Raw genomic sequence first — 23,361 nt, 5'->3', positions numbered from 1 at the left:
AGAAAGAGGGAGGGAAGATTGGCCACAGCAATGTGGTGGGTACAGCTAGTCCTTATCTAATTCATCTCATGTGTTGGCCTGGACTCTCTATAGCAAACCATTTGGAAAGCCCTGCTAGCATATATTCTGATCTGTCTTCCTGAGCACATTGTCCATGTGGGCAGAAAACAGCCAGTATAAGTCCATTTTGCTCCTGACTATTCTTATGAGCATGGATACAAACATACGCCTTCTATTTTTGGGGCCCTTGGCTTCATATTCTTTTCGTCTAGCACATGCCCAGGAGTAAGGGAAGCCAGAAGCAGGCACAGCAACATAGCTCTCTACCCCTGTCGAGTTACTTCTTGCACTATGTCTGCCTGGCAGGTCCTGTGCATCTGATGTGGCCGAAAGCACAAATCGCTCAAAGAGGAAACGCTGCGAAGTTTGGGGAGAGCAAACCACCCTGAGCGACTGGCGGAGGACTGGAGATTGGCCGGTGGGGCTGAAAAACATTGGAAACACTTGCTGGTTCAGTGCGGTCATACAGGTATGAAAAAAGGTGCTGCAAAGGTTTTTGGGTGTCCTGGGCCAAGGATTTCATGTCATAGCAAAGCAGGCAAGCTTACGAGTAGTTGAAAAAGTAAGGCCCTGGAGAGTCGTGGCTGCCTCTCAGAGTTTGGGAATTAGTATCAAAGAGCTTACTGGGTCCCTATTGTGTGCTTGTTATAGGATAGCTCAGGCATGGGCAAACTTAGGCCCTCCCTCTAGGTGTTTTAGAGTCCAACTCCCACCATTCCTAATAGCCTCAGGCCCCTTCCTTTTTCCCCCTCAGCCGCTTTGAATCTGGGAAGCTGGGTGAGCTCCCACTGTTAGCCTCAGCTTCTGCCAACCTAGCAGTTCAAAAACATGCAAATACGAGTAGATCCATAGGTGCCGCTTCTGAGGGAAGGTAACGGTTCTTCATGCAGTCGTGCTAGCCACATGACTTTGGAGGTGTCTCCGGATAACATTGGCTTCTCAGCTTAGAAATGGAGATGAGCACCGGAGTCCCAAAGTTGGACACGACTAGACTTAATATCAAGGGAACACCTTTACCTTTACCTATTTTTCAGCTTTCAGTGGAACATCCTCTTTCCTGAGTTTCAGGGTGAAAGAAGTGTAAACACAGCCAAGCTTTCACATAAGCCATTCTAGTTGTGTCTAAATTCTGGGTGTCATGTATTTAATGGCACGTGTTGGTAAACCAGTGCTCCGAATTCTGCCTTCTTTTTTATTTTTGGGGAGGAGACAATCTTAATAAGACCCATCATGTTTGGTCTGCCCCCCTTTCAGCGTCATGGAAGAAGGCAAGCAGTTGCGACCTTTTGTAAAGGCGCTCAAGACTTGGCTGTTTGGTTGTGCATTTAAGTAAAGTGATCAGATCTAATTTGCCAAATAGTCACTGTTGTATGTTTTTATGTAGAATGTTTTTATATTGTGTAAATGCTATTTTAAATTGTAAGTTGCTCAGAGCACCTTGGTGAAAAGCGACTGATTAAGAAATAAAGTAAAGTGAAGTGAAATGAGCTAGCTCTATTGGCTTGAGGGGCAGGTACTTTAGAGCGTGCCCCTTCAACCTGTGACGCTCCAGCTATTTGGGCCCTCAGCTCACAGAATTTCTGACTATTTCTGAACAAGCTGGCTATGGCTTCTGGGAGTTGGAAGGCCAAGCAGGGGGTGGGGGGCATGGGTTAAAGAGGGCTGATTTAAAGAGGCCTTCTCTTCCATCATCTGGAGAGGCCCTACTCACGCTCCCATCTCCATCGCAGTTCAGAGGATTGTCTTCATGCCTCATTCTTCTCCAAAAATTCTATCCTAGTTATATTTCACCTGGTCATGCTCAGAATTATTTTTAAAAAATTTAACTATTACATTTGGCCCAGTCATAGGTTTTTAAACGTTGTTGTGTTGTTGATGTTTACTGCTTATTTTCTGTTTATGAGTTTTATTTTATTGTTTTGTATTACTCTTGTTGTTTTTACTGATGTATTGTGGGCTCGGCCTCATGTAAGCCGCACCAAGTCTCTTGGGGAGATGGTAGCGGGGTATAAAGATTATTATTATTACTATTATTATTATTATTATTATTATTGTCTTTATATGAGTTACTGACAGATGGAAAGCCAGGGCTCACGTCAAAGTCACATTGGGTCAACACAACATTTTTTCCTACCTGTGTTTAGGAAACAACATTTGAAGCAGCCATGAATTTACCGAGAGGAACGGATTTGAGGTTATATTATGCGCTTGTCTGGATCCATTGAGGTAGTAGTTTTAATTTAGGGCCTTTTCTCAGTCTCTTTTCCAGCTTCCCGAATTCCGTCGGCTGGTGCTCAGCTACACTCCGGACTCTGGAAGTGACAACTGCTGCAGCCGAAGCGTACGTCTCGTGCCTTACTCCTATGTCATTGTCTAAATTGGGGGGTTGTGGCCATGTTGATGAATGTGCAGGAGAGGGCCAGGGCCTTGTTTTTCTTGGCTGCAAATCTGGTTGCTGCTTCCTTAGCCCATCCATGACGCATAGAGTGTGACGGTGAAGCCCAGGAAAGTGGATCAGATGAGCTGCTTGTATGAACTTCATTTCCCAAATAAACCTCATGCAGATAGTCCAGCAAATCTGGATTCTGAACATCAGCAGCTGTCCCTGCAACTGACTCCATTTTAAAAAAAAAAACCTGTTCTTTTAATAGTATGCACTTCATTAGTACTTCCCAGAGGGCAGCAGTTCAAGTTGCTGTTTATTTCAGTATCTTTGTCATGTTCTGCAGCCAAAGATAATAAAAAATAATAGTAAGGCAATTCAAGCAACTTAAAACAGGACAGTCTCTCCCCACACATGACAAAACATGTGGAATTCCTTATATATTTTTCCCCCTTGTAGAAAAAGAGGAATATCGCCTTCATGCTGGAACTCCAGTGCCTTTTTGCTTTAATGCTGGGAACGCGCCGCAAGTTTGTGGATCCCACAGCAGCCGTTGATCTTCTCAGAGGCGCCTTTAGGTCTCCTGAGGAACAGCAGGTAAGGCAAGTCGTGGGTCACTCATCATCTTTGGCATTTTAGGCCATATTCAAATGTTTTAAACTTCAGCCCTCCAAGTATTTTGGACTCCAACTCCCACAATTCCTAACAGCCTCAGGTCCCTTCCTTTTCCCCCTCAGCCGCTTAAGCCTCCAAGTTTTTTGGACTCCAACTCCCACTTAAGCGGCTGAGGGGAAAAAGGAAAGGGCCTGGGGCTGTTAGGAATTGTGGGAGTTGGAGTCCAAAACACCTGGAGGCTGAAGTTTGCCCACATCTGCTGTAGTGCAACATGCTGACTCTCATTTTGGTTCAGTTACCCCCTGCTTAAAAGAAACCCAAGAATGGTTTGAGTCTAGCTTTGTCACTAAATATTATTTATTGCCCTGTCCCAAAAGCTTGGTCCCACGCCAAGTTTTTACCATCCTTCTGAAGGGCAGAAGAGAGGGGGCCAACCTGATCTCACCAGGAAGGGAGTTCCATAGCCAGGGAGCAATCAACGAGAAGGCCCTGTCTCTCGTCCCCACCAATCGCGCCTGTGACAATGGCGGAACGGAAAACAGGGCCTCCCCAGAGGATCTTAATCTCAATGATGATTCATAGGAGGAGGTAGAGCTTGCTTTCCCCTTTTTTATGCATGCAGTTCCTATTTATTTATCATGTCAGAAGCAAATTGAGGATACATTTATAATATATCATTTATTACTGTTGCTGTCATTGAATGCATTCCTGTTGTGAAGCCGCCCTGAGTCCGCCTCCGGGGGTGAGAAGGACGGGATAAAAATATATAAAATAAGTAAATAAATATTTAACAACACAAACAAAATTTTAAAACTTGGCATTATATTAAATTCCTTTGATCGGTAGCTGGCCACTTGGAGTGCCTCAGGTTTTGCTATAAGAAGGTCCTCCATTGTACATGTTGCAGGGCCCAGGCTTCACTGCAGTAGGTGGTTTGTGGTTTGCTCTTCACTTTCACACGTCATGGACTCCACTTTGTGGCCCCATTTCTTAAGGTTGGCTCTGCATCTCGTACCAGAGTGCAGTCTGTTCAGTACCATCCAAGTCTCCCAGCCTTCTGTGTGCCCAAGAGGGAGTTTCTCATCTGGTCTCAGCCACTGATAGAGGTTCCAGGGTTTAGCCTGCCTCTTTTGGACTCTTGCTTGCTGAGGTGTTCCTGCAATTACCTGTGTGGATCTTAGGAAGCTGTTTCTTGATTTAAGGCATTGGTATGTTGGCTGATATCCAAAGAGAGGATGGGCTGGAGATGTCAATGCCTTGGTCCTTTCATTATTGGTTGTTACTCCCCGACGGATGTACTGGCTAAACAGTATAATTTCTCCAGTGGTGTAGGGTGCAGACATCCTTTGATAATGAGAGAGAGGTCAACCCTCCTGTTTAAGGAGCTCCATTGGCTGCCGTTTACCTTCCAATCCCAATTCAAGGTGCAGGTGCTTACCTACAAAGCCCTAAACAGTTTGGAACCTGCCTACCTGCGTGACCGCATCTCCGTCTACGAACCCACGTGCTCCCTTCGTTCATCCGGAGAGGCCCTACTCACGATCCCACCTGCGTCGCAGGCACGTTTGGTGGGGACGAGGGACAGGGCCTTCTCTGTGGTTGCCCTCCGACTTTGGAACACCCTCCCCAAAGATATCAGACTAGCACCCACGTTGGCAGTCTTTAGAAAGAGTTTGAAGACCTGGCTATTCTAATGTGCCTTTCCGGAATAGGAAAACTCCAGCATTTGTCCCAGAAGTACTTTATTAGAATTTTAAGATTCTCTGCACATTGCACTTGCCCAGAAATCCAACATACCACCTGTCACACCCAGCACTTTTTAACTCTGTACCCATTACTTGGCCCGGCCCTAGTTTTTACTGTGTTATGGTGTAATGTTTTGTTGTTATTGCTTATGTTTTTGATTTTGCTTTGAGTTGTTTTGTTATGCTGTTGTTGTGTTGAGGTCTTGGCCTTTGTAAGCCGCATCGAGTCCTTCAGGAGATGCTAGCAGGGTACAAATAAAGTTTAATAATAATAATAATAATAATAATAATAATAATAATAATGTGGCATCTCTCATTAAGAGCCACATCCACAGTTTTAATGTGGTGAGATGTATTCCATAGTGTGCATGCATGCTCAGCAGCAGAGTAGCATAGCGCAAGGGCAGATGCCTTCACTGTATCTGGTTGTGATCCCCAGGTTGTGCCAGACAGCTTTCATATGATGATATTTCTAGCACCCACTTTTTGCTTGGTATTCAGTGCTTCTTATAGGTCAGTTCCTGTGTATTCGGTTCCTATGTATTACACATAAATATCCGTGAGTAAATCGCAAACAGAAAATGCAATAGCTTTGCAATAGATTTTAAAAATGAAACCTGGTCCTCATGAAAATATTTCCATCTCTTTGACTCTTGTTAGCAAGACGTGAGCGAGTTTACCCACAAACTTCTAGATTGGCTGGAGGACGCTTTCCAGCTGGCTGCAAATGTTAAGTAAGTCCATAGAAGCTTTCGCTGGACAATTGTTTTGGGTAGCTGGCATGGAATGGAGCTGAATTTTAACTTAAGCGTTGGACAGGATGAAACCTAACATGAAGATTAAATTGGGTATTTTGTTACATAGTGTTATATGTAATGAATAAATTTAGAATAATGTAGAAGGGATACAGTTGAGACAGTGCTGGATGTTTATAATGCTATATCAGTCATGGGAGGGTTGGGAAGCATAGATCTGGGAATAGAAAGATGTGGTAAGACAATTGTATTACGTTTTAAATGTTTTGGAATTCTGTAATATTTAATTAAAATATTGAAAATAGTGAAGAAAGACCCACATTTTTATTCTCCCCTGAATCCATAGCTCCCAGGATAAGTCTGAGAACCCCATGGTTCAGCTCTTTTATGGAACTTTCCTGTCTGAAGGTATTCATGAAGGTAAGCTGGTGGTTCATGACGTGTCTGCTTGATGGCTGCAGATTATCACATTGTAGGCTGTTAATAGATGTGCCAAAGAGCAGTGGCCGAATCCAACCAAAACAGAATGCTTTCCTACTGAAGTCTGGGAACAAGAGAGGTGTTGTTTATTTGCTTTGAGGTGTTTTGAGCAGGGTGGTGAACTTATCAATGTTGTTTGCACAAACCACACCATGACATCAGCCGTTTCCTCCTCTTGTGTCCAGGCAAGGCTTTCTCCAAGATTGAGACCTTTGGCCAGTATCCCTTGCAGGTGAATGGCTATAAGGACTTGCAGGAGTGTCTGGAAGGAGCCATGCTGGAGAAAGAGGCTGAAGCGTCTTCAAGCAGCCAGCCGGTGCAATACAGGCAAGAGGTGAGTCTCCTCTGCTTGCACAGAATTGCCGAACTCTCAGCTGCCACCAAAAAAAAAGCATTGGTGATTGTTTAGGCAGAAAGTGTAGACATGATAACAAATCGAGAGCAGTACATGTGAAAAAGATCTTGGAGTCCTCGTGGACAACAAGTTAAACATGAGCCAACAATGTGATGTGGTGGCAAAAAAAGCCAATGGGATTTTGGCCTGCATCAATAGGAGCCTAGTGTCTAGATCTAGGGAAGTCATGCTCCCCATGCTCTATTCTGCTCTGGTTAGACCACATCTGGAATATTGTGTCCAATTCTGGGCACCACAATTCAAGGGAGATATTGACAAGCTGGAATGTGTCCAGAGGAGGGCGACTAAAATGATGAAGGGTCTGGAGAACAAGCCCTATGAGGAGCGGTTTAAGGAGCTGGGCATGTTTAGCCTGAAGAAGAGAAGGCTGAGAGGAGACATGATAACCATGTATAAATATGTGTGGGGAAGCCACAGGGAGGAGGGAGCAAGCTTGTTTTCTGCTTCCTTGGAGACTAGGACAAGGAACAATGGCTTCAAACTACAAGAGAGGAGATTCCATCTGAACATGAGGAAGAACTTCCTGACTGTGAGACCGTTCAGCAGTGGAACTCTCTGCCCCGGAGTGTGGTGGAGGCTCCTTCTTTGGAAGCTTTTAAACAGAGGCTGGATGGCCATCTGTCAGGAGTGATTTGAATGCAATATTCCTGCTTCTTGGCAGAATGGGGTTGGACTGGATGGCGCAGCAGGTTTTTTCCAACTCTTTGGTTCTATGATTCTATGAAATGTACCGCATTTATGGCTGACATCACACACAAAGCTAGAGGTGCCAGATAAATAAAATCACTGCTCTGTGGGACCTGTGCCAGGCTTTTGCCTTGTAAAGGAGCCGTAACATGTCAGCCTGATAAAAATGTCTCTCTTTCTATTGAAGCCTGCCTGTTACCTGAGCAGACAAGAACATCTGCCTCCTCTGTATTTTCAGAGGGTAAAACTACAGTGCTTAACTTGATGGTAGGCTTCCTTTTTGCCATTTGTTATCCTTCCTTTCAGTGTGCAATACCCTCTCGTCTTCTCTCTCTGTAAAAATCTTCAGTCTTGACTGATTATCCCAATAGAAATCATGAACCAGTCGTAGGCCTGACAAATGCTTTAGAATGCGATGCTGTATATGTCTGCGGCAGTTAGATGCTGATTGTGTGGCGTCTTCACTGGATGAAAACCCATTCCTGCTTTGAAACCTCCCATCTCTTTCCAGCGCTGGTTCACCAAGCTGCCTCCCGTCCTGACTTTTGAACTTTCCCGGTTTGAGTTCAACCAGTCGCTTGGGCAGCCAGAGAAGATACACAACAAGCTGGAATTCCCACAGGTCATTTATATGGACAGGTGAGGGGTTTGCGAGGATGTCTTCTTGCAAATGGGGTGAGGATTGAGGAATGAATGCACACACACTCTGTATATATGGCAGTTAGGGAGTGAGCTGAAAGCAGGCCAGGAGTGTCTGTCAGTGATTCAAGCTCTGGAAGGAAATAGCTGAGGAGCAGCTGGAAAATTGGTGAAAGAAACAAGTTAAAGATAGTTGGAAATCCGTTCTTAGGTATTCACATAACAGTCCTTTTGGAAGAAAGGGATATATTGAGAGAAACTCATATTGAAACATTGTTCTGCAAGCAATTGATCTTATGTAACCACTAAGCATATATAATAAGAATTATACAAATAATCTAAGTAACTGTTTCATCATCAAACGAACTCTCTCCATGTATCAGTTCCAGCTTGAGGAGTCTTAAAAGGAAGGAGAAGAAGAAAACAAACCTTTGCTTCTTGGTGTCATATTTTGCTCAGACTGTCAGTGTCCCCTTCCTGACCATTTTGCATTTCTGATTAAATAAGCAAACGAAAGATCCCTTCAGCCAGGCCACGAGACCAGAGAAAGAGTTCTCATATTGTCGAAGGCTTTCATGGCAGGAATCACTGGGTTGTTGTAGGTTTTTTCGGGCTATATGGCCATGGTCTAGAGGCATTTTCTCCTGACGTTTCGCCTGCATCTATGGCAAGCATCCTCAGAGGTAGTGAGGTCACTACCTTTGAGGATGCTTGCCATAGATGCAGGCGAAATGTCAGGAGAAAATGTCTCTAGAACATGGCCATATAGCCCGAAAAAACCTTCAACAACTCAGTTCTCATATTTATTGGTGTCAGACCAGAGAACCTCACTTTCCCTGCGTGGCTATGCTGTGAATGCGCACTAATGGTAACCTTCTGCGCATGCGCAGCACAGCTCAGAAATCTTCAGTTAAATTTTAAATAGAATGGCGGTTGGCCCCGCGCACACTCCCCATGATACTATAAATAGCCCGCAGTAGGCTAACCACCTCAGTTCTCTTCATCCGCGCTTTACACAGGCAGCTCGATCTTTGAAAGAACAGATTCTTGATCCTATTGAGGCTAAACTCCAGAAATTAATATATAAAAAGGATCGTTCCTTTAAAGACATGTCGCAAACGAAGGGCTTTAAACACTGCAGCGCTTGCCCCGCTAATTTTCCGGACAATGATGCCCACACTTTGTGCATCGCTTGCCTGGGAGAGGGGCATCTGTCTCAAAGTTGCGCCATTTGCCAGTCTTTCACCCCCCAAACCAGGAAAAATAGGGAGATTAGGCTGAAGGCAGCTCTTTATGAGCGGGCGCTTCTCCCTCCTGAAGACAAACGGCAAAATGGCGACCCAAAGCAAATAAAACAGCCAGACTTACCTCTGAAGACTCTCAAGAAGGTGAAGAAGACAAAGAACGTTGAAAAGTCAAAAACAATTCCAAAACCAACCAAAAAATTGGCCAGTGTTTCTGAAGCAGGAGGGGAACCGACATCAGCGAAGTCACGCCTCGCGCGTGCGCAGGAGGCGGCTCAGAGGAGCGAGACCACGCCCCCGATGCGATGCTCTCAGCACCGGCCCCGCCCCCATCCCTTTCGGGTGAAAGGGAGGAGGAGCCAGGCAGGTCTTACCCAGCCTATCCCTGCGATGGGGAATGCCCTTGAAAGACCGGCTCAGTGTCGCGCGCGTGCCGTCGCGCACAAAGAGAGTGAAGGGGGGCTGTCGGGACCGGTCAAGCTCCAGCGATTCTGCATCGACATGCTCAGATTCCTCGTGTTCAGCGAGGAAGTGCCGGCGCGCAAGAGTGGAGAGGGCTTTCTCTGTTGCCTCTTCCAGATCCTCACGTTGGGGAGGACAGAGGGAGAGGAATGACTATCCACCCCCACAAGTGGAGTTTTACCAAGTCACTCCTCATGGAGAAATTGTATATTTTGGCGAGGAGCATTTGCCATCTCCTATGATCCAGAAAGTAAGCTGGCAGCCTGCACCTGTCAAATATACCAGTGCTTCACAACAACGCCCTCAACCTATGAATAGGGAATGGAGATGCCCCTTGAAGGACATACCACCTATGGATACGATGGAGCGCCAACACCATGAGGAATTAACTGTAGATAATAACATTGACACGGACACCTCTGAGGAGGTGTATGATGCTTCTAAAGATGAAAAGGACACAGAGCCTAATACAAATCATTCTGAGGACTACAATAAATTTATGCAGTTAATAGGGAGAATGATAACTGCGTTGGACATTGCAATTCCAAAACCATCTTCAACGGTGGATGACCCTATGTTTCCCCCGGAACAGCAGGACACTCCATCGTCTGCAATACTCCCTACTTTACCATATTTATTGAAGTTAACCAAGATACCCGATATGTCCCCATCTATTGTCCCTGCCATTCCTAGAAGGGTAGACATTCTTTATAAGGTTGATCTGTCCACAGCTAAGTGGATAGCCCGCCCTTCTGCTCCTAATACAGTAGTTGCGGAAGCGGCTAAGTCCAAGAAACCTAAGAAGTACACAATTTCCCCGCCTGATAAAGAGGGCAGGAAAATAGATTCCTTGGGAAAGAAAGTTAATATAGCAGCAGGGTTGTTTACTAGAATTGCTCTCTACACAACGTACCTGAGTGGTTATCAAAGTTTCCTATGGAACAAAATGGTACAATTTATTGACAGGTTACCATTGGAGGATAGACGTTTTCCTCAAGCATTTGTAAATGAGGCAACCTCCCTCTCAAGATTTCAAAAAGATATCAGGAAGCATATGGCAGAATCTGCCGGTAAACTGCTGGCCACTGCTACTTCCATAAGACGACACGCTTGGCTTTGTGCCTCCTCTTTAACAGAGGTCAGCCGTTCATTGGCTGAGGACCTTCCCATGAACGAGGAAGGCCTTTTTGACCCTACTACAGATGACAAAATAAAGCATTCCAGAGAGGTTTTGCAGGCGGCCAAGTATGAGTACCCCTGGTAGCCTGGTTACCAGCAGAAGCCACGCTGGCATCAACCAGCGAACACATATCGTAAGGGTTATTTTAGTGGATACAATAATGGTCCAGGATATAGGAATGTTACCTCAAAATTCCAACCCAGTCGAAAGCAAAACTACAATGCCAAAACAAGATACCAACCGTATAATAGTAAGGCGAAGAATGTAGGGAATCCAAAACGTCGTCTTTGATGTTCCCATTGCAATTGAGATTCAGGAGCACTCTTTCATACACGGGTCAGAGGCTCCGAGTGTTGCATCCTCCTCCCAAACAGTAATGTTTTTTGAAAGGTTGAGGCCATTTAGACATGTATGGAATACGATTACAACTGATAAGTGGGTACTACAAGTAGTTAGTTATGGTTACGCTATGGAATTTGTATCTTTGCCCCCGTTGGGCCATTTGAAGCATACTCCAGAATCTCCTCCTTTATTGGAGGAAGTATGTAAACTGTTGAGTAAAGGGGCAATTTCCCCTCTTGACCCTTGTGATCTAGATAAGTGTTTTTTCTCAAGGTATTTTTTGATTAAGAAACGAGGAGGTGGGCTTCGACCTATCCTAGATTTGAGAGAAGTGAACATGTTTATTTATTCACAAAAGTTTCGAATGGCCTCTTTGTCGTTAATTCTTCCACTTCTCAATAAAGATGCATGGTTTGCAACCATTGATTTGAAAGATGCTTATTTCCACATTTCAATGGCTGAACACCACAGGAAGTATCTTTCATTTATGGTTGGAGAGTGGGCTTACTGTTTTAATGTCCTCCCTTTTGGTATAACAACAGCCCCAAGAGTTTTCACGAAGTGTATGGCAGTAATTGCAGCCCATCTTTGTACTCAGGGCATTACCATCTATCCATATATAGATGACTGGCTTTTGGTAGGAGATACTTACGATTGGTTAAAAACGCACATCAATACAACACTCTCTCTTCTCCAGTCCCTAGGTCTTGTTGTGAATGCAGAGAAATCCAATCTACAACCAAGTCGCAGAATCCAATTTATCGGAGCTGTACTGGATTCGATGCAACAGAGGGCCTTCTTGCCGGAGGACCGCTTTGCATCTCTACAATCCCTGATTGGCCGGGTCATCCGAGCGGACCAGGTGTCAGCGAAGAAAATACAGGCTTTATTGGGCCATATGGCATCAATGACTACCGTCACGCCATATGCCCGACTGCGACTCAGACCCCTGCAGGCCTGGTTCCTGTCGGTCCACAGTCCTGGTGTGGACAAGCCCCATGCCCGGCTGGAAATACCATCTACGGTCAGGCATTCCCTTTTGTGGTGGACGGAACCGTCCAATGTATTTGCAGGCCACCCATTCCAGCACCCCAAACCTTCCAAGGTCGTCACCACAGATTCCTCCTTGCTTGGTTGGGGAGTGCATTTCGAAGGTCTAACAGCCCAAGGGGTATGGACTCCCGAAGAGTCTGCTTCCCACATAAATGCACTAGAACTCATGGCTGTAGAAAAAGCTTTAAAATCCTTTGAACAGGCGCTGTTGGGTCAAGTAGTACAAGTAGTTACAGACAACACAACAACGATGTATTATATCAACAAGCAAGTGGGAACCCGATCTCAACCACTGTTAGACCTAACATTACGCATTTGGGAGTGGTGTGTGGCCAGAGATATTTATCTAGTAGCCTTTCACTTACCAGGAGAGGAGAATGTGCTGGCCGATGTTCTCAGCAGGTCTCCTCTTGCAATCCACGAATGGTCCCTCAATCAGGAAGAGCTGGATCTCATTTACAGAGCATGGGGAACACCAAAGATAGACCTATTTGCGTCTCAGGAGAATGCGAAATATCCCCGGTACTGTGCACGCAGACGAGCCAATCCCAATCAGGGCTGTTTGGGGGATGCATTTCTCCTGAAGTGGGCCGGGGATTATCTTTATGCGTTCCCCCCGTTTCCCCTTTTGCTCAAGGTGATTACAAAGTTACGGAGGGACAGGAGCCACTGCATATTAATAGCGCCATGGTGGCCCCGCCAACCTTGGTTCGCGGTCCTCGAGATGTCAAGGGGCCTATACAGACGGTTGTCGAACAGAGCGGACCTCCTAACGACTCAGAACGGCAGGGTTTTCTACCCCGATGTCCTCACCCTGAGACTAACAGCATGGAGGGTAATGCCCAATGTTTAGAAGACCAACTATCTAGGAAGGTTAGAGAGGTATTGGAGGCGGTGCATAAGCCATCGACCAAGCGCTCTTACACTTATAAATGGAAACGCTTCACAGAGTTTATGACAGCTAGGGGTTTTGATCCAGCAACTGCCCCAGTCACAGAGGTGCTAGAATTCCTAGTATCACTTTCTGACTCAGGTTTTACCCTATCATCAGTGAAGTGCTATCTTGCAGCCATATCGTGGTACAGGAGGAAGCAGGGTATGCCATCTCTTTTTGCAGACTATTATGTCAAACTTTTTCTAAAAGGTGTAAGGAATATGAGACCAGCAGTTGACCCTATCGCTCCGTCTTGGAGTTTAGAGATGGTGTTAGAGTCTCTCCAAAGCTCTCCGTATGAGCCGATGGCTACGTGTCAGATGTCGTACTTGTCCTGGAAGGTTTCATTCTTGGTGGCCATAACATCAGCCAGACGATTAAGTGAGTTGTGTGCGCTTAGAGCGGATTCACCTTACCTTTGTTTCCATAAGGACAAGGTGGTGCTCAGCACCGACATTTCCTTTCTGCCTAAAGTGACGTCGAACTTTCACATGTCACAAGAACTAATATTGCCAGCTTTCTTCCAAGACCCTTCCACTCCATTAGAGCGGAGACTACATTTGTTAGATATTCGTAGGGCTATTGCCTTTTATCTAAACCGGACTAAAGACATAAGAAAAAACCCTAGACTATTTGTAAAATACCACCAGGACTCCATTGGACACCCAGTGTCCTCACAACGTCTGTCTGCTTGGATTGTGTCAGTTATCAAATTAGCATATCAGAAGTCGGGGCGAGAACTTCCACTTGGAATTAAAGGTCATTCGACAAGATCGCAGTCTACCACCTCAGCTTTTATGAAAGGTGTGCCATTGGATACCATCTGTCGTGCCGCCACATGGTCTACACCTATGACGTTTGTGTCCCATTACAAACTCGACTTGGCGTCAAAGAAAGATGCTTCGTTTGGTCGAGCGGTGCTTTTTTCTGCGGTGGCATGACGCCCACCAGCCACGGTGAGTAGCTCGCTAGTCTGCTACCATTAGTGCGCATTCACAGCATAGCCACGCAGGGAAAATGAAGGGTTGCTTACCTGTAACCGTAGTTTCCCTAGTGGTATGCTGTGAATTCGCACGGCCCCGCCCATCCTCCCCGCAGCTTGTCATGCCTCCTCTTTGAGCAGCTTTTGCGGCCGAAGAGAACTGAGGCGGTTAGCCTACCGCGGGCTATTTATAGTATCATGGGGAGTGTGCGCGGGGCCAACCGCCATTCTATTTAAAATTTAACTGAAGATTTCCGAGCTGTGCTGCGCATGCGCAGAAGGTTACCATTAGTGCGCATTCACAGCATACCACTAGGGAAACTACGGTTACAGGTAAGCAACCCTTCATTTCTTCTTATTATTATTATTATTATTATTATTACATTTATTATTTTACTCTGTTATTATTGGAAGGCTACGGAAGCACATTTACATTGAGGAAGGTTAGAATAATGGTTTAATCAGAGATGGACAGTCTTATCTTAAATTGCAATTTTATGTAAATATCAAAAACATTTAACCTAGGGATGCAAGCCAAACCCCCAATAAATGTCAAGGTATAATAACTGCCTAGTCAAAGTTGTTTTTTCATGTGTTTAATGAGCGCTGAGTGTGTACCATTCTGTAAACTTGCATACTCTTTTGTATTTTTTTTCTGTTTCTGTTTTTGTTTGTTTGTTTTTTCTGGTTTTAGTTTTGCACCATAAATCAATAAAAATAATTATTTTTTTTAAAAAAAAGACCAATAAAAACCTGCAGATGCCTCAATTAATGTAATTTTATTGGTTACTATTTTTATTTTGAAATTGACCAGTAGCTGCTCTATTTCCCACCCTCGGCTCATACTTGAGTCAATAAGTTTTCCCAGTTTTTTGTGCTAAAATTAGGTGCCTCAGCTTATATTTGGGTTGGCTTATACTCAAGTATATACGGTATATATATTCTTTTTCTTTAGGTTCCTGTACAGTAACAAGGGGCTGATTCAAGCTAAGAGAGAAGAGATCAAGAAACTGAAAGAGCAGATCACAGTTCTGCAGCAGAAATTGGAACAGTAAGTGGGTTTTCCACATGAACTTGTGACCTTCAGATCCACAGAGGCTAAACATATTGTCAATAAAGCCTTGACATGTTCCTCAATCTTAAAGGGGAAAACAATAGTACTTACTGTGTTTGGTTTGGCTTGAGAATGGAAGTTGTTGCTGTTGGAGGAAGCAACCTTCTCAAGCCTCCTCTATATGATGTTTGTCTCTTTTTATAATGTGTTTTATAACCCGAAGTAGAGGTCTGATTTGCAGTTTCCTTATCTCTATACACCTAAAGCAGTGGGAGGGGCTGCAGCACATGTGACTGACTCAGCAACAGTTATTCTTTTTTGTTTTTGTTTAGATATATGAGATATGGTTCCGGTGCTGGGCGCTTCCCCTTGCTAGACATGCTGCAGTACGTTCTTGAGTTTGCCAGTTCCCGGCCATTGACAGCCAATACTGAAGGATCAACAGAGTCCCAAATTTCAAAGCCTCCTTTCATCCAAAGCAGGTAAACATTAGTATCATTTGAGGTCAGGGGGATGCTTCGGTCACTTTTCTCACTTGGCAGCCTGACATCCTGATCTGAAACTCTGGAGTTGCTTCCTTTACCTTTCCTGTTTCTTTCTTCATATGGGATTTAGTTATTTATTTAAAGTGTTAGGAGCGAACCAAAACAGTTGTATTGCCTTAAAAAACAGACAAACAAACAAAACACAAAGTTTGCAGACTTGGTATTCTATTAAATGTCTTTTGAGCAGTAGCTGGCCACTTGGAGTGCCTCTGGTGTTGCCGCAAGAAGGTCCTCCATTGTGCGTGTGGCAGGGCTCAGGTTTCATTGCAGTAGGCGGTCTGTGGTTTGCTCTTCTCCACACTCGCATGTCGTGGATTCCACTTTGTGGCCCCATTTCTTAAGGTTGGCTCTGCATCTTTGGTGCCCGAGCGCAGTCTGTTCAGTGCCTTACAAGTCGCCCAGTCTTCTTCTGTGTGACCAGGGAGGAGTCTCTCATTTGGTATCAGCCATTGATTGAGGTTCTGGGTTTGAGCCTGCCACCTTTGGACTCTCACTTGCTGAGGTGTTCCAGCGAGTGTCTCTGTAGATCTTAGAGAACTATTTCTTGATTTAAGTCATTGACGTGCTGGCTGATACCCAAACAAGGGATGAGCTGGAGGTGTCACTGCCTTGGTCCTTTTATTGGCTGCTACTCCCTGGCGGATGTCATGTGGTGCAATACTGGCTAAGCAGTGTAATTTCTCCAGTGGTATAGGGCGCAGACACCCCGTGATAATGCGGCATGTCTCATTAAGAGCCACATCTACTGTTTTAGTGTGGTGAGATGTGTTCCACACTGGGCATGCATACTCAGCAGCGGAGTAGGGATTTGGTTGAAATCTGGGTGATGCTGTGATTTATTTATTTATTTATTTGGTATGCTTGTATACCGCTAATATCTCAGCCTGTGCGGCGACTCATTGCGGTTTACAACATGTTAAAATATACAATGTTAAAATATACAATTCGCTTAAGCATATAAAATTAAAATTAAGAATACATACAAAAAACATACGCAGTATTGGGCCACCAATACAGATCGGGACATCTCATAGTTAAAATCGTCATCCAATTCGTTGTCTTGATTGCTAATCCATGGTCAGATAAAACATCACGACGAAAGTCAATTGAAGACTTGCTCAAACATCCAGGTTTTTAGTTTTTTCCTAAATGTCATTAGCGAGGTGGCTGATCTTAATTCAGTAGGGAGGGCATTCCAAAGCCGGGGGGCCACCACAGAAAAGGCCCTATCTCTCGTTCCCACGAGCCGCACCTGTGAAGCAGGTGGGATAGAGAGAAGGGCTTCTCCTGAAGATCTAAGGGTCCTGGTGGGCTGATAGGCCGAGATACGTTCGGATAGGTATGTAGGGCCAGAACCGTGGTTACAGCTTGTTTAGCCAGGCATTTAAAGTGGGACTTTCTAGGTTTCTATTTGTGGAGCTCCAGGCACCTGTCCCCTGTCTCGTCCATTCCATAGGGTGGCAGTAGCAGCAAATGAGGAAAGTGAAGATACCTCTGCTTCCCAAGCCGCAGTTCCTCCAGAGGAGCTCAATGGGCCCTTGAGGTCATCCACACCGCCTGTGGAGATGCCCGAGTCCCCGGCTCCCCATGGGATTACAGAGGAGGAAGTCCACCTGGTGATGACCTGCCTGCAGAGGTGGAGAAGAGAAGTCGAGCAAGACATCAACGGTCAGTGCACAGATAGGGATTTTAGCTCAACAACAATAAATACATTACTCACCTCTCCCTGCAACTCAAAGCATCATTAAAACAAGAGACAAAACACTACTAAAATATATACAACAAGATACACAGTGTTAAAATACAAGTTAAAATCTACTTCATGAATTTGGGAGCAGAGCCACTGGTTTCCATTAGCTGTGCCCAGGGCTGGTCAGAGCTTGTCCTAAGAAAACAAACACTGTTAGAACACATGTAAATGTAATTATTCTGAACCCTGACAGGTAAGAAATAATAATAATAATAATAATTATAATAATAGTCTTCAAAGTTCATTAAAATGGACTATGGACAGGCTTCGGATTAAGTTGTTGATCATAGAACTCGGACTTGACATGCCAACTAATTCAATTTGCACTATTTTAAATGGTTTTTAATCTAATTTTAATGTTTTACTTATTATGTAACTTGTTTTATCTGTTGTATATGGGGGGCATCAAATTGTTGCCGGCTGTAAGCCACCCTGAGTCCCCCCTTGAGGGTAGAGAAGGGTGGGGTACAAATATTTGAAAATAATAACAACAACAATAATAATAGGTTTGCTGTGAGTTTTCCGGGCTGTATGACTATGTTGCAGAAGCATTCTCGCCTGACGTTTCACCCACATCTATGGCAGCTATCCCCAGAGGTTGTGAGGTCTTTTGGAAACTAGGACAAGTGAGGACCATCTGTCCAGGGTGGGAGAAAGAACTCTTGTCTGGTGGCAGGTGTAAAGGTTGCAATTGACCACCTTGATTAGCATTGAACAGCATCGCAGCTTCAAAGCCTGGCTGCTTCCTCCTTGGACACAGCCTATTATTTGAGAACACAGAAATACTGGACAGTAGTTAAAGAGGAACACTCAAACAACAGGAATTCCTGACATGAAACAATCAGAGCCAGCTAACACCTCCCAACAAAGGATTCCCCCAGGCAGGAAGCAGCCAGGCTTTGAAGCTGCAATGTTGTTCAATGCTAATCAAGGTGGTCAATTGCAACATTCATACTTGCCTCCAACAGGCAAGAGTTCTTTCTCCCACCCTGGACATTATTCCACAGGTATATAAGCATAAATATACATAATATAATAAAAACAGTATAAAAACAATATAAAAATATTAAAACACACATTGCTTCTGGAACATGGCCAGACAGACTGGAAAACTCACAGCAATGCAGTGATTCCAGCCATGAAAGCCTTTGACAACATAATAATAATAATAATAATAATAATAATAATGACACTTGGGAAGTGTCCAACATGTGATCCAATACAACAGCCAGAGTAATGAACTTGTTTGCTGTCTACTAATCTTGTGCTTCAAATAATAATAATAATAATAATAATAATAATAATAATAATGTGTCACTATTGTTGTTGTCATCACCATCAGTAAAACTTGTTTTACTGAAAGTAAGTTGTCAAAATGAATACAGAACTGAGACCAAGTACTGAGTTATACTTTTGTCACTCGTGCAGTTGTTGAATCAAGATGAAGCATATTTATTATTATTAAGTAGAATAAGGACCTTTTAGATGTTGGTAGGAAACGGTAGCCTCAAACCTGATTGCTTTGACAGACCTGAAGAACTCGATTGCACTGCTGACTGCCTCCGTTGACCAGATGTACTGCGACCCTCGGCTGCAGCAGGTAGGACATTGGCCTCGTTGGTCCACTCTTCTCCCTCCTCCTTGCTGAGACCATTCAGCCCATTTTGTTAAAAGGAAGAGCGCACACTCTGTCCTGCTTGGAGGAGTTGTTGCCATTTCCCTCTCCCACGTGACATCCCAGATAGCGTGTGTGTTTCAGACTCTGCAGGACCTGGCTCTTGGCTTCTCCTCTTACAAGGCTAAAGTTTCAGAATCCTATTTGCAGTGCCGTTTTGTGTGATGTGATGTTGCTTTGCTGGCTCTACAATGGGTTCCAGGCAGCGTAGCACTTCCCAAAACTGGAGAGGGCATTGTCACGATCACTCTCTTTGGAGCCCCATTTCTTTGAGAGGAAAGGAATCTCTGGGCCAAGCCATAGTTGTGTGAATGGGCATCTCTAAGGAGGCGCAACAGCTGGGAATGCATGCCGGCATCTGCCTTGAGCAGCTGTCTTGCTTCGTTCACTGGAAATAGACCTTAAAGCAGTTCGGTGTGCCTCTTTTGCAGGTCCCGTACCACTTGCACGCGGTCTTGGTCCACGAAGGGCAGGCCAATGCGGGCCATTACTGGGCCTACATCTACCACCAGCCCCGGAAGTGCTGGCTCAAGTACAACGATGTCTCTGTGACGGAGTCCTCCTGGGAAGAGCTGGAGAGGGACTCCTTTGGGGGCCAGAGGAACGCCAGCGCCTACTGCCTCATGTACATCAACAAGAAGCTGCCACACTTCACTGCTGGTAAGGCCCGCCAAAGAACCTGAGAAAGGCAAACATGGCCGGTTATTAAAAACGGTTGGGAAAATGGACTGGGACCAATGGCTTCAAATGACATTCCACCTGAATATAAGGAATAACTTCCTAACCGTAAGAAGAGCTGTTTAACAGTGGAACTGTCTGCCTTGGAGCCCATTGGAGGCTCCTTTGGAGGCTTTTAAACAGAAGCTGGAAGATCATCTGTTGGGAGTTATTTGATTGTGCTTTTCCTGTATGACAGGGTTGGACTGGATGGCCCTTTTGTGAGTCTCTTCCAGCTATGATTCTCTATTGCAGTGGTTCTCAATCTTCCTAATTCCGCGACCCCTCAATACAGCAGCGCCTCATGTTGTGGTGACCCCCAACCATAAAATTATTGTTATTGCTACTTCCTAATTGTGTTACTGTTATGAATCATAATATAAATACCTGAAATGCAGGATGTGTTTACATTCACTGGACCAAATTTGGCACAAATACCCAACAACGTCGCTCCGTGCAGTCATACCAGCCACATGACCTTGGAGGTGTCTATGGACAACACCGGCTCTTTGGCCTAGCAATTGAGCACCAACTTCCAGAGTTGGACACGACTGGACTTAATGTCAGGGGAAAACATTTACCTTACCTTACCCAATATGCCCAAATTTGAATGCTGGTGGGATTGGAGGGAAAATTGATTTTGTCATTTGGGAGTTGTAGTTGCTGAGATTTATAGTTCACCTACAATCAGAGAGCATTTTGAACTCTCTCAATGATGGAATTGGACCAAACTTGGCACGGATACTCAATGTGTCCCCATGTGAACACTGGTGGAGTTTGGGGAAAATAGACCTTAACATTTGGGAGTTGCAGTTGCTGGGATTTATAGTTCACCTGCAATCAAAGCACATTCTGCACTCCACCAATGATGGAATTGGACCAAACTTGGCACACAAAACTCCCATGACCAAAGAAAAATACCAGAAGGGTTTGGTGGGCATTGACCTTGTGTTTTGGAGTTGTAGTTCACTTACCTCTAGAAAGCACTGCGGACTCAAACAATGATGGATCTGGAGCAAACTTGGCACAAATACTCAATATGCCCAAATATGAACACTGGTGGGTTTGGGGAAAATAGACTTTGACATTTGGGAGTTGTAGTTACTGGGATTTATAGTTCACCTACAATAAAAGAGCATTCTGAACCCCAACAACGATGGAATTGGGCCATACTTCCCACATAGAACCCCCATGACCTACAGAAAATACTGTGTTTTCTGATTGTCGACCCCTTTGACACCCCCTCATGATCCCCGTAGGGGTCCCGACCCCCAGGTTGAGAAATACTGCTCTATTGGATTGCTCATCCTGCCGTCACATGAAGTCCAATTTCTAATTCTGCAGAAACCACTTGCTCCGCAGATGAGCTTTTTCCTCCCCAGACTACATAGGAATGGACTAAGTTAGGCCATTTGAACTAGTGGTGCTCTTCCAGGACCCTCCAACACTGACTTTTCTCCATTTTGGAATTTTTTAAATTCCAAAAAAACTAACTGAGATGTCTAAGTAGAGAAGTCGTTGCATTCTAGAGTTGGAAGAGACCCCAAAGGGCCATCCAGCCCAACCCCCTTCTGCCATGCAGGAAAAGCACAATCAAAGAACCCCTGGCAGATGGCCATCCGGCCTCTGTTTAAAAGCCTTTAAAAAAGGAGGCAGAATCCCACTGTTGCACAGGAAGGCAGCTATTGCTTTGATTTTGACTTGGGTGGAAGCAAACACTCCATAACTTATGGAAATTCTTTCAGACATCCTTCTGGATCAAAATGTGGAGAAATCATCTTAAGGGGGAAGAAAAAAAGTCGGGTGAATCTTGGGGAATTGAATGGGAATATATATACAAATTTGTAACAACAGCTTACAAAGTGGGCGTTAGTGTGTTGGAAGTTCTCTTTCAGAGAGAAGGATTTTGGAGATGGAAATGGAACTTTGTCTTTCTATGAGATTTATCCTTTGAGTTTATTTATTTATCATGTCATCAGCAACCATACCATTATATTACAATTCCAACAGAGCAAAACAAACACACAGATTAAAAAGAAAAAGAAAAAAAACACACAGATTTTGCAAATTTGGTAGTTGGTTAAATGTCCTTTGACCAGTATCTGGCCACTTGAAGTGCCTATGGTGTTGCCGCAAGAAGGTCCTCCATTGTGCATGTGGCAGGGCTCAGGGTTCATTGCAGCAGGTGGTCAGTGGTTTGTTCTTCTCCGCTTTCGCATGCCGTGGATTCCACCCTGTAGCCCCATTTCTTAAGATTGGCTCTGCATCTCGTGGTGCCAGAGTACAGTCTGTTCAGCACCTTCCAAGTTGCCCAGTCTTCTGTGTGCCCAGGGGGGAGTCTCTCATCTGGTATCACCCATAGATTGAGGTGCTGGGTTTGGGCCTGCCACTTTTGGACTCTCTCTTGCTGGGGTGTTCCAGCGAGTGTCTCTGTAGATCTAAGAAAACTATGTCTTGATTTAAGTCGTTGACGTGCTGGCTGATACCCAAACAGGGGATGAGCTGGAGATGTCTCTGCTTTGGTCCTTTCACTATTGGCTTTGAGTAGGATACCGTGTGATTGCACATAGAGGTGTATTCCATCCTTGACTGGGTGACCTGTGAATCCAAATAGGTCTAACAGCCAATTACTAGGGGTAGCCCAGAATGCGAGGAGCTAAAGATAACGGTGGGAAGGAAATCTAACTAATAATTGGCTCCATAGCAGGCATGGGCAACGTTCGGTCCTACCGGCTGTTAGGAATTGTGGAAGTCCAAAACATCTGGAGGGCGGACCATGCCTTCTCCATAGAGTCAGCCTAAAAAGGGCTTGGAGATAGGACACAAGCGAGCAAACAGTATTCCTTTTCCTTTCCTTGGCAGACTCTGAGGATGGGCAGGCCCAGGGGGAAGTGGAAGCCCTGCCCTTAGCGCTGCAGCAACACATCCAGGCAGACAACTGGCAGCTGGAGCAGGAGGTGGCCGAGTGGGAGGAGCAGGCCTCCAAAATGGCCCAGATCGACCAGTCGTCATCGTCAGTGGAGTCTCAGTACCTGTCTTCTGACTCAGCACAAGGTGAGAGGAGCCAATTCAGGCAGCATCTCCCCAGGTACAATGTGTCAAGGCTGGAACAGAAGTTGTACAATTTTTCAGAGTGCATCGGGCCCTTTTAGAGAAAGAAGTAGGCACACGGACACCATTTCTAGCTTTATAATAGCTATTATATATCAGAGTGAAAAGAGGGGCCAGGAAGCTTGTCTCCTGCACTGTTCTAATAATATAATATAATATAATATAATATATTGTATATACATATAATATTGATAATACAATATTATAACCATATATTTTATATGTAGTATAGTGGTATAGTACAATATAGTAATATATATTACTAACATTATGCTATGTTATAATCTATATAAATAAAAATGTAATGTTCGTTTGTAGCATTAACAGAACTCAAAAACCACTGGGGGAATTGACATCAAATTTGGACACAACCCAATGTATGTCCTTCACTCATAAAAACACTGAAAAACACAGCAGAAGGGACTTAAAATGCCCCCAAAAGCTAAATGACAATACAGAAAAAAGGGAAGAAAAAGGGAGGGAAGGGGAAAGAAAAAGAAAGAAAGAAAGAAAAGAAAAAAAGAGGAAGGGAA

General features: G+C 44.6%; 1 protein-coding gene across 6 annotated transcripts in view; it reads left to right on the top strand.

Annotated features, from left to right (window-relative positions):
* Nucleotides 1-23,361, top strand: part of USP28 (ubiquitin specific peptidase 28) — a 54,869-nt gene that overhangs the window by 9,015 nt on the left and 22,493 nt on the right. For all 6 annotated transcript variants that reach the window (XM_067470811.1, XM_067470813.1, XM_067470810.1 and 3 more), the window contains exons 5-17: nt 367-529; nt 2,318-2,401; nt 2,903-3,040; nt 5,464-5,537; nt 5,905-5,978; nt 6,224-6,372; nt 7,652-7,779; nt 14,932-15,027; nt 15,363-15,512; nt 17,032-17,243; nt 18,855-18,925; nt 19,432-19,660; nt 22,580-22,771. In XM_067470811.1, the coding sequence (XP_067326912.1) occupies nt 367-529; nt 2,318-2,401; nt 2,903-3,040; nt 5,464-5,537; nt 5,905-5,978; nt 6,224-6,372; nt 7,652-7,779; nt 14,932-15,027; nt 15,363-15,512; nt 17,032-17,243; nt 18,855-18,925; nt 19,432-19,660; nt 22,580-22,771 (1,760 nt within the window). The remainder of the gene's footprint in view (nt 1-366; nt 530-2,317; nt 2,402-2,902; nt 3,041-5,463; nt 5,538-5,904; nt 5,979-6,223; nt 6,373-7,651; nt 7,780-14,931; nt 15,028-15,362; nt 15,513-17,031; nt 17,244-18,854; nt 18,926-19,431; nt 19,661-22,579; nt 22,772-23,361) is intronic.

Source organism: Anolis sagrei, chromosome 7 (genome assembly GCF_037176765.1).
Source record: "Anolis sagrei isolate rAnoSag1 chromosome 7, rAnoSag1.mat, whole genome shotgun sequence".
NCBI lineage: Eukaryota > Metazoa > Chordata > Lepidosauria > Squamata > Dactyloidae > Anolis > Anolis sagrei.
The sequence above is the reverse complement of the archived record's forward strand: the minus strand, read 5'-3'. Positions and strand labels throughout refer to the sequence as shown.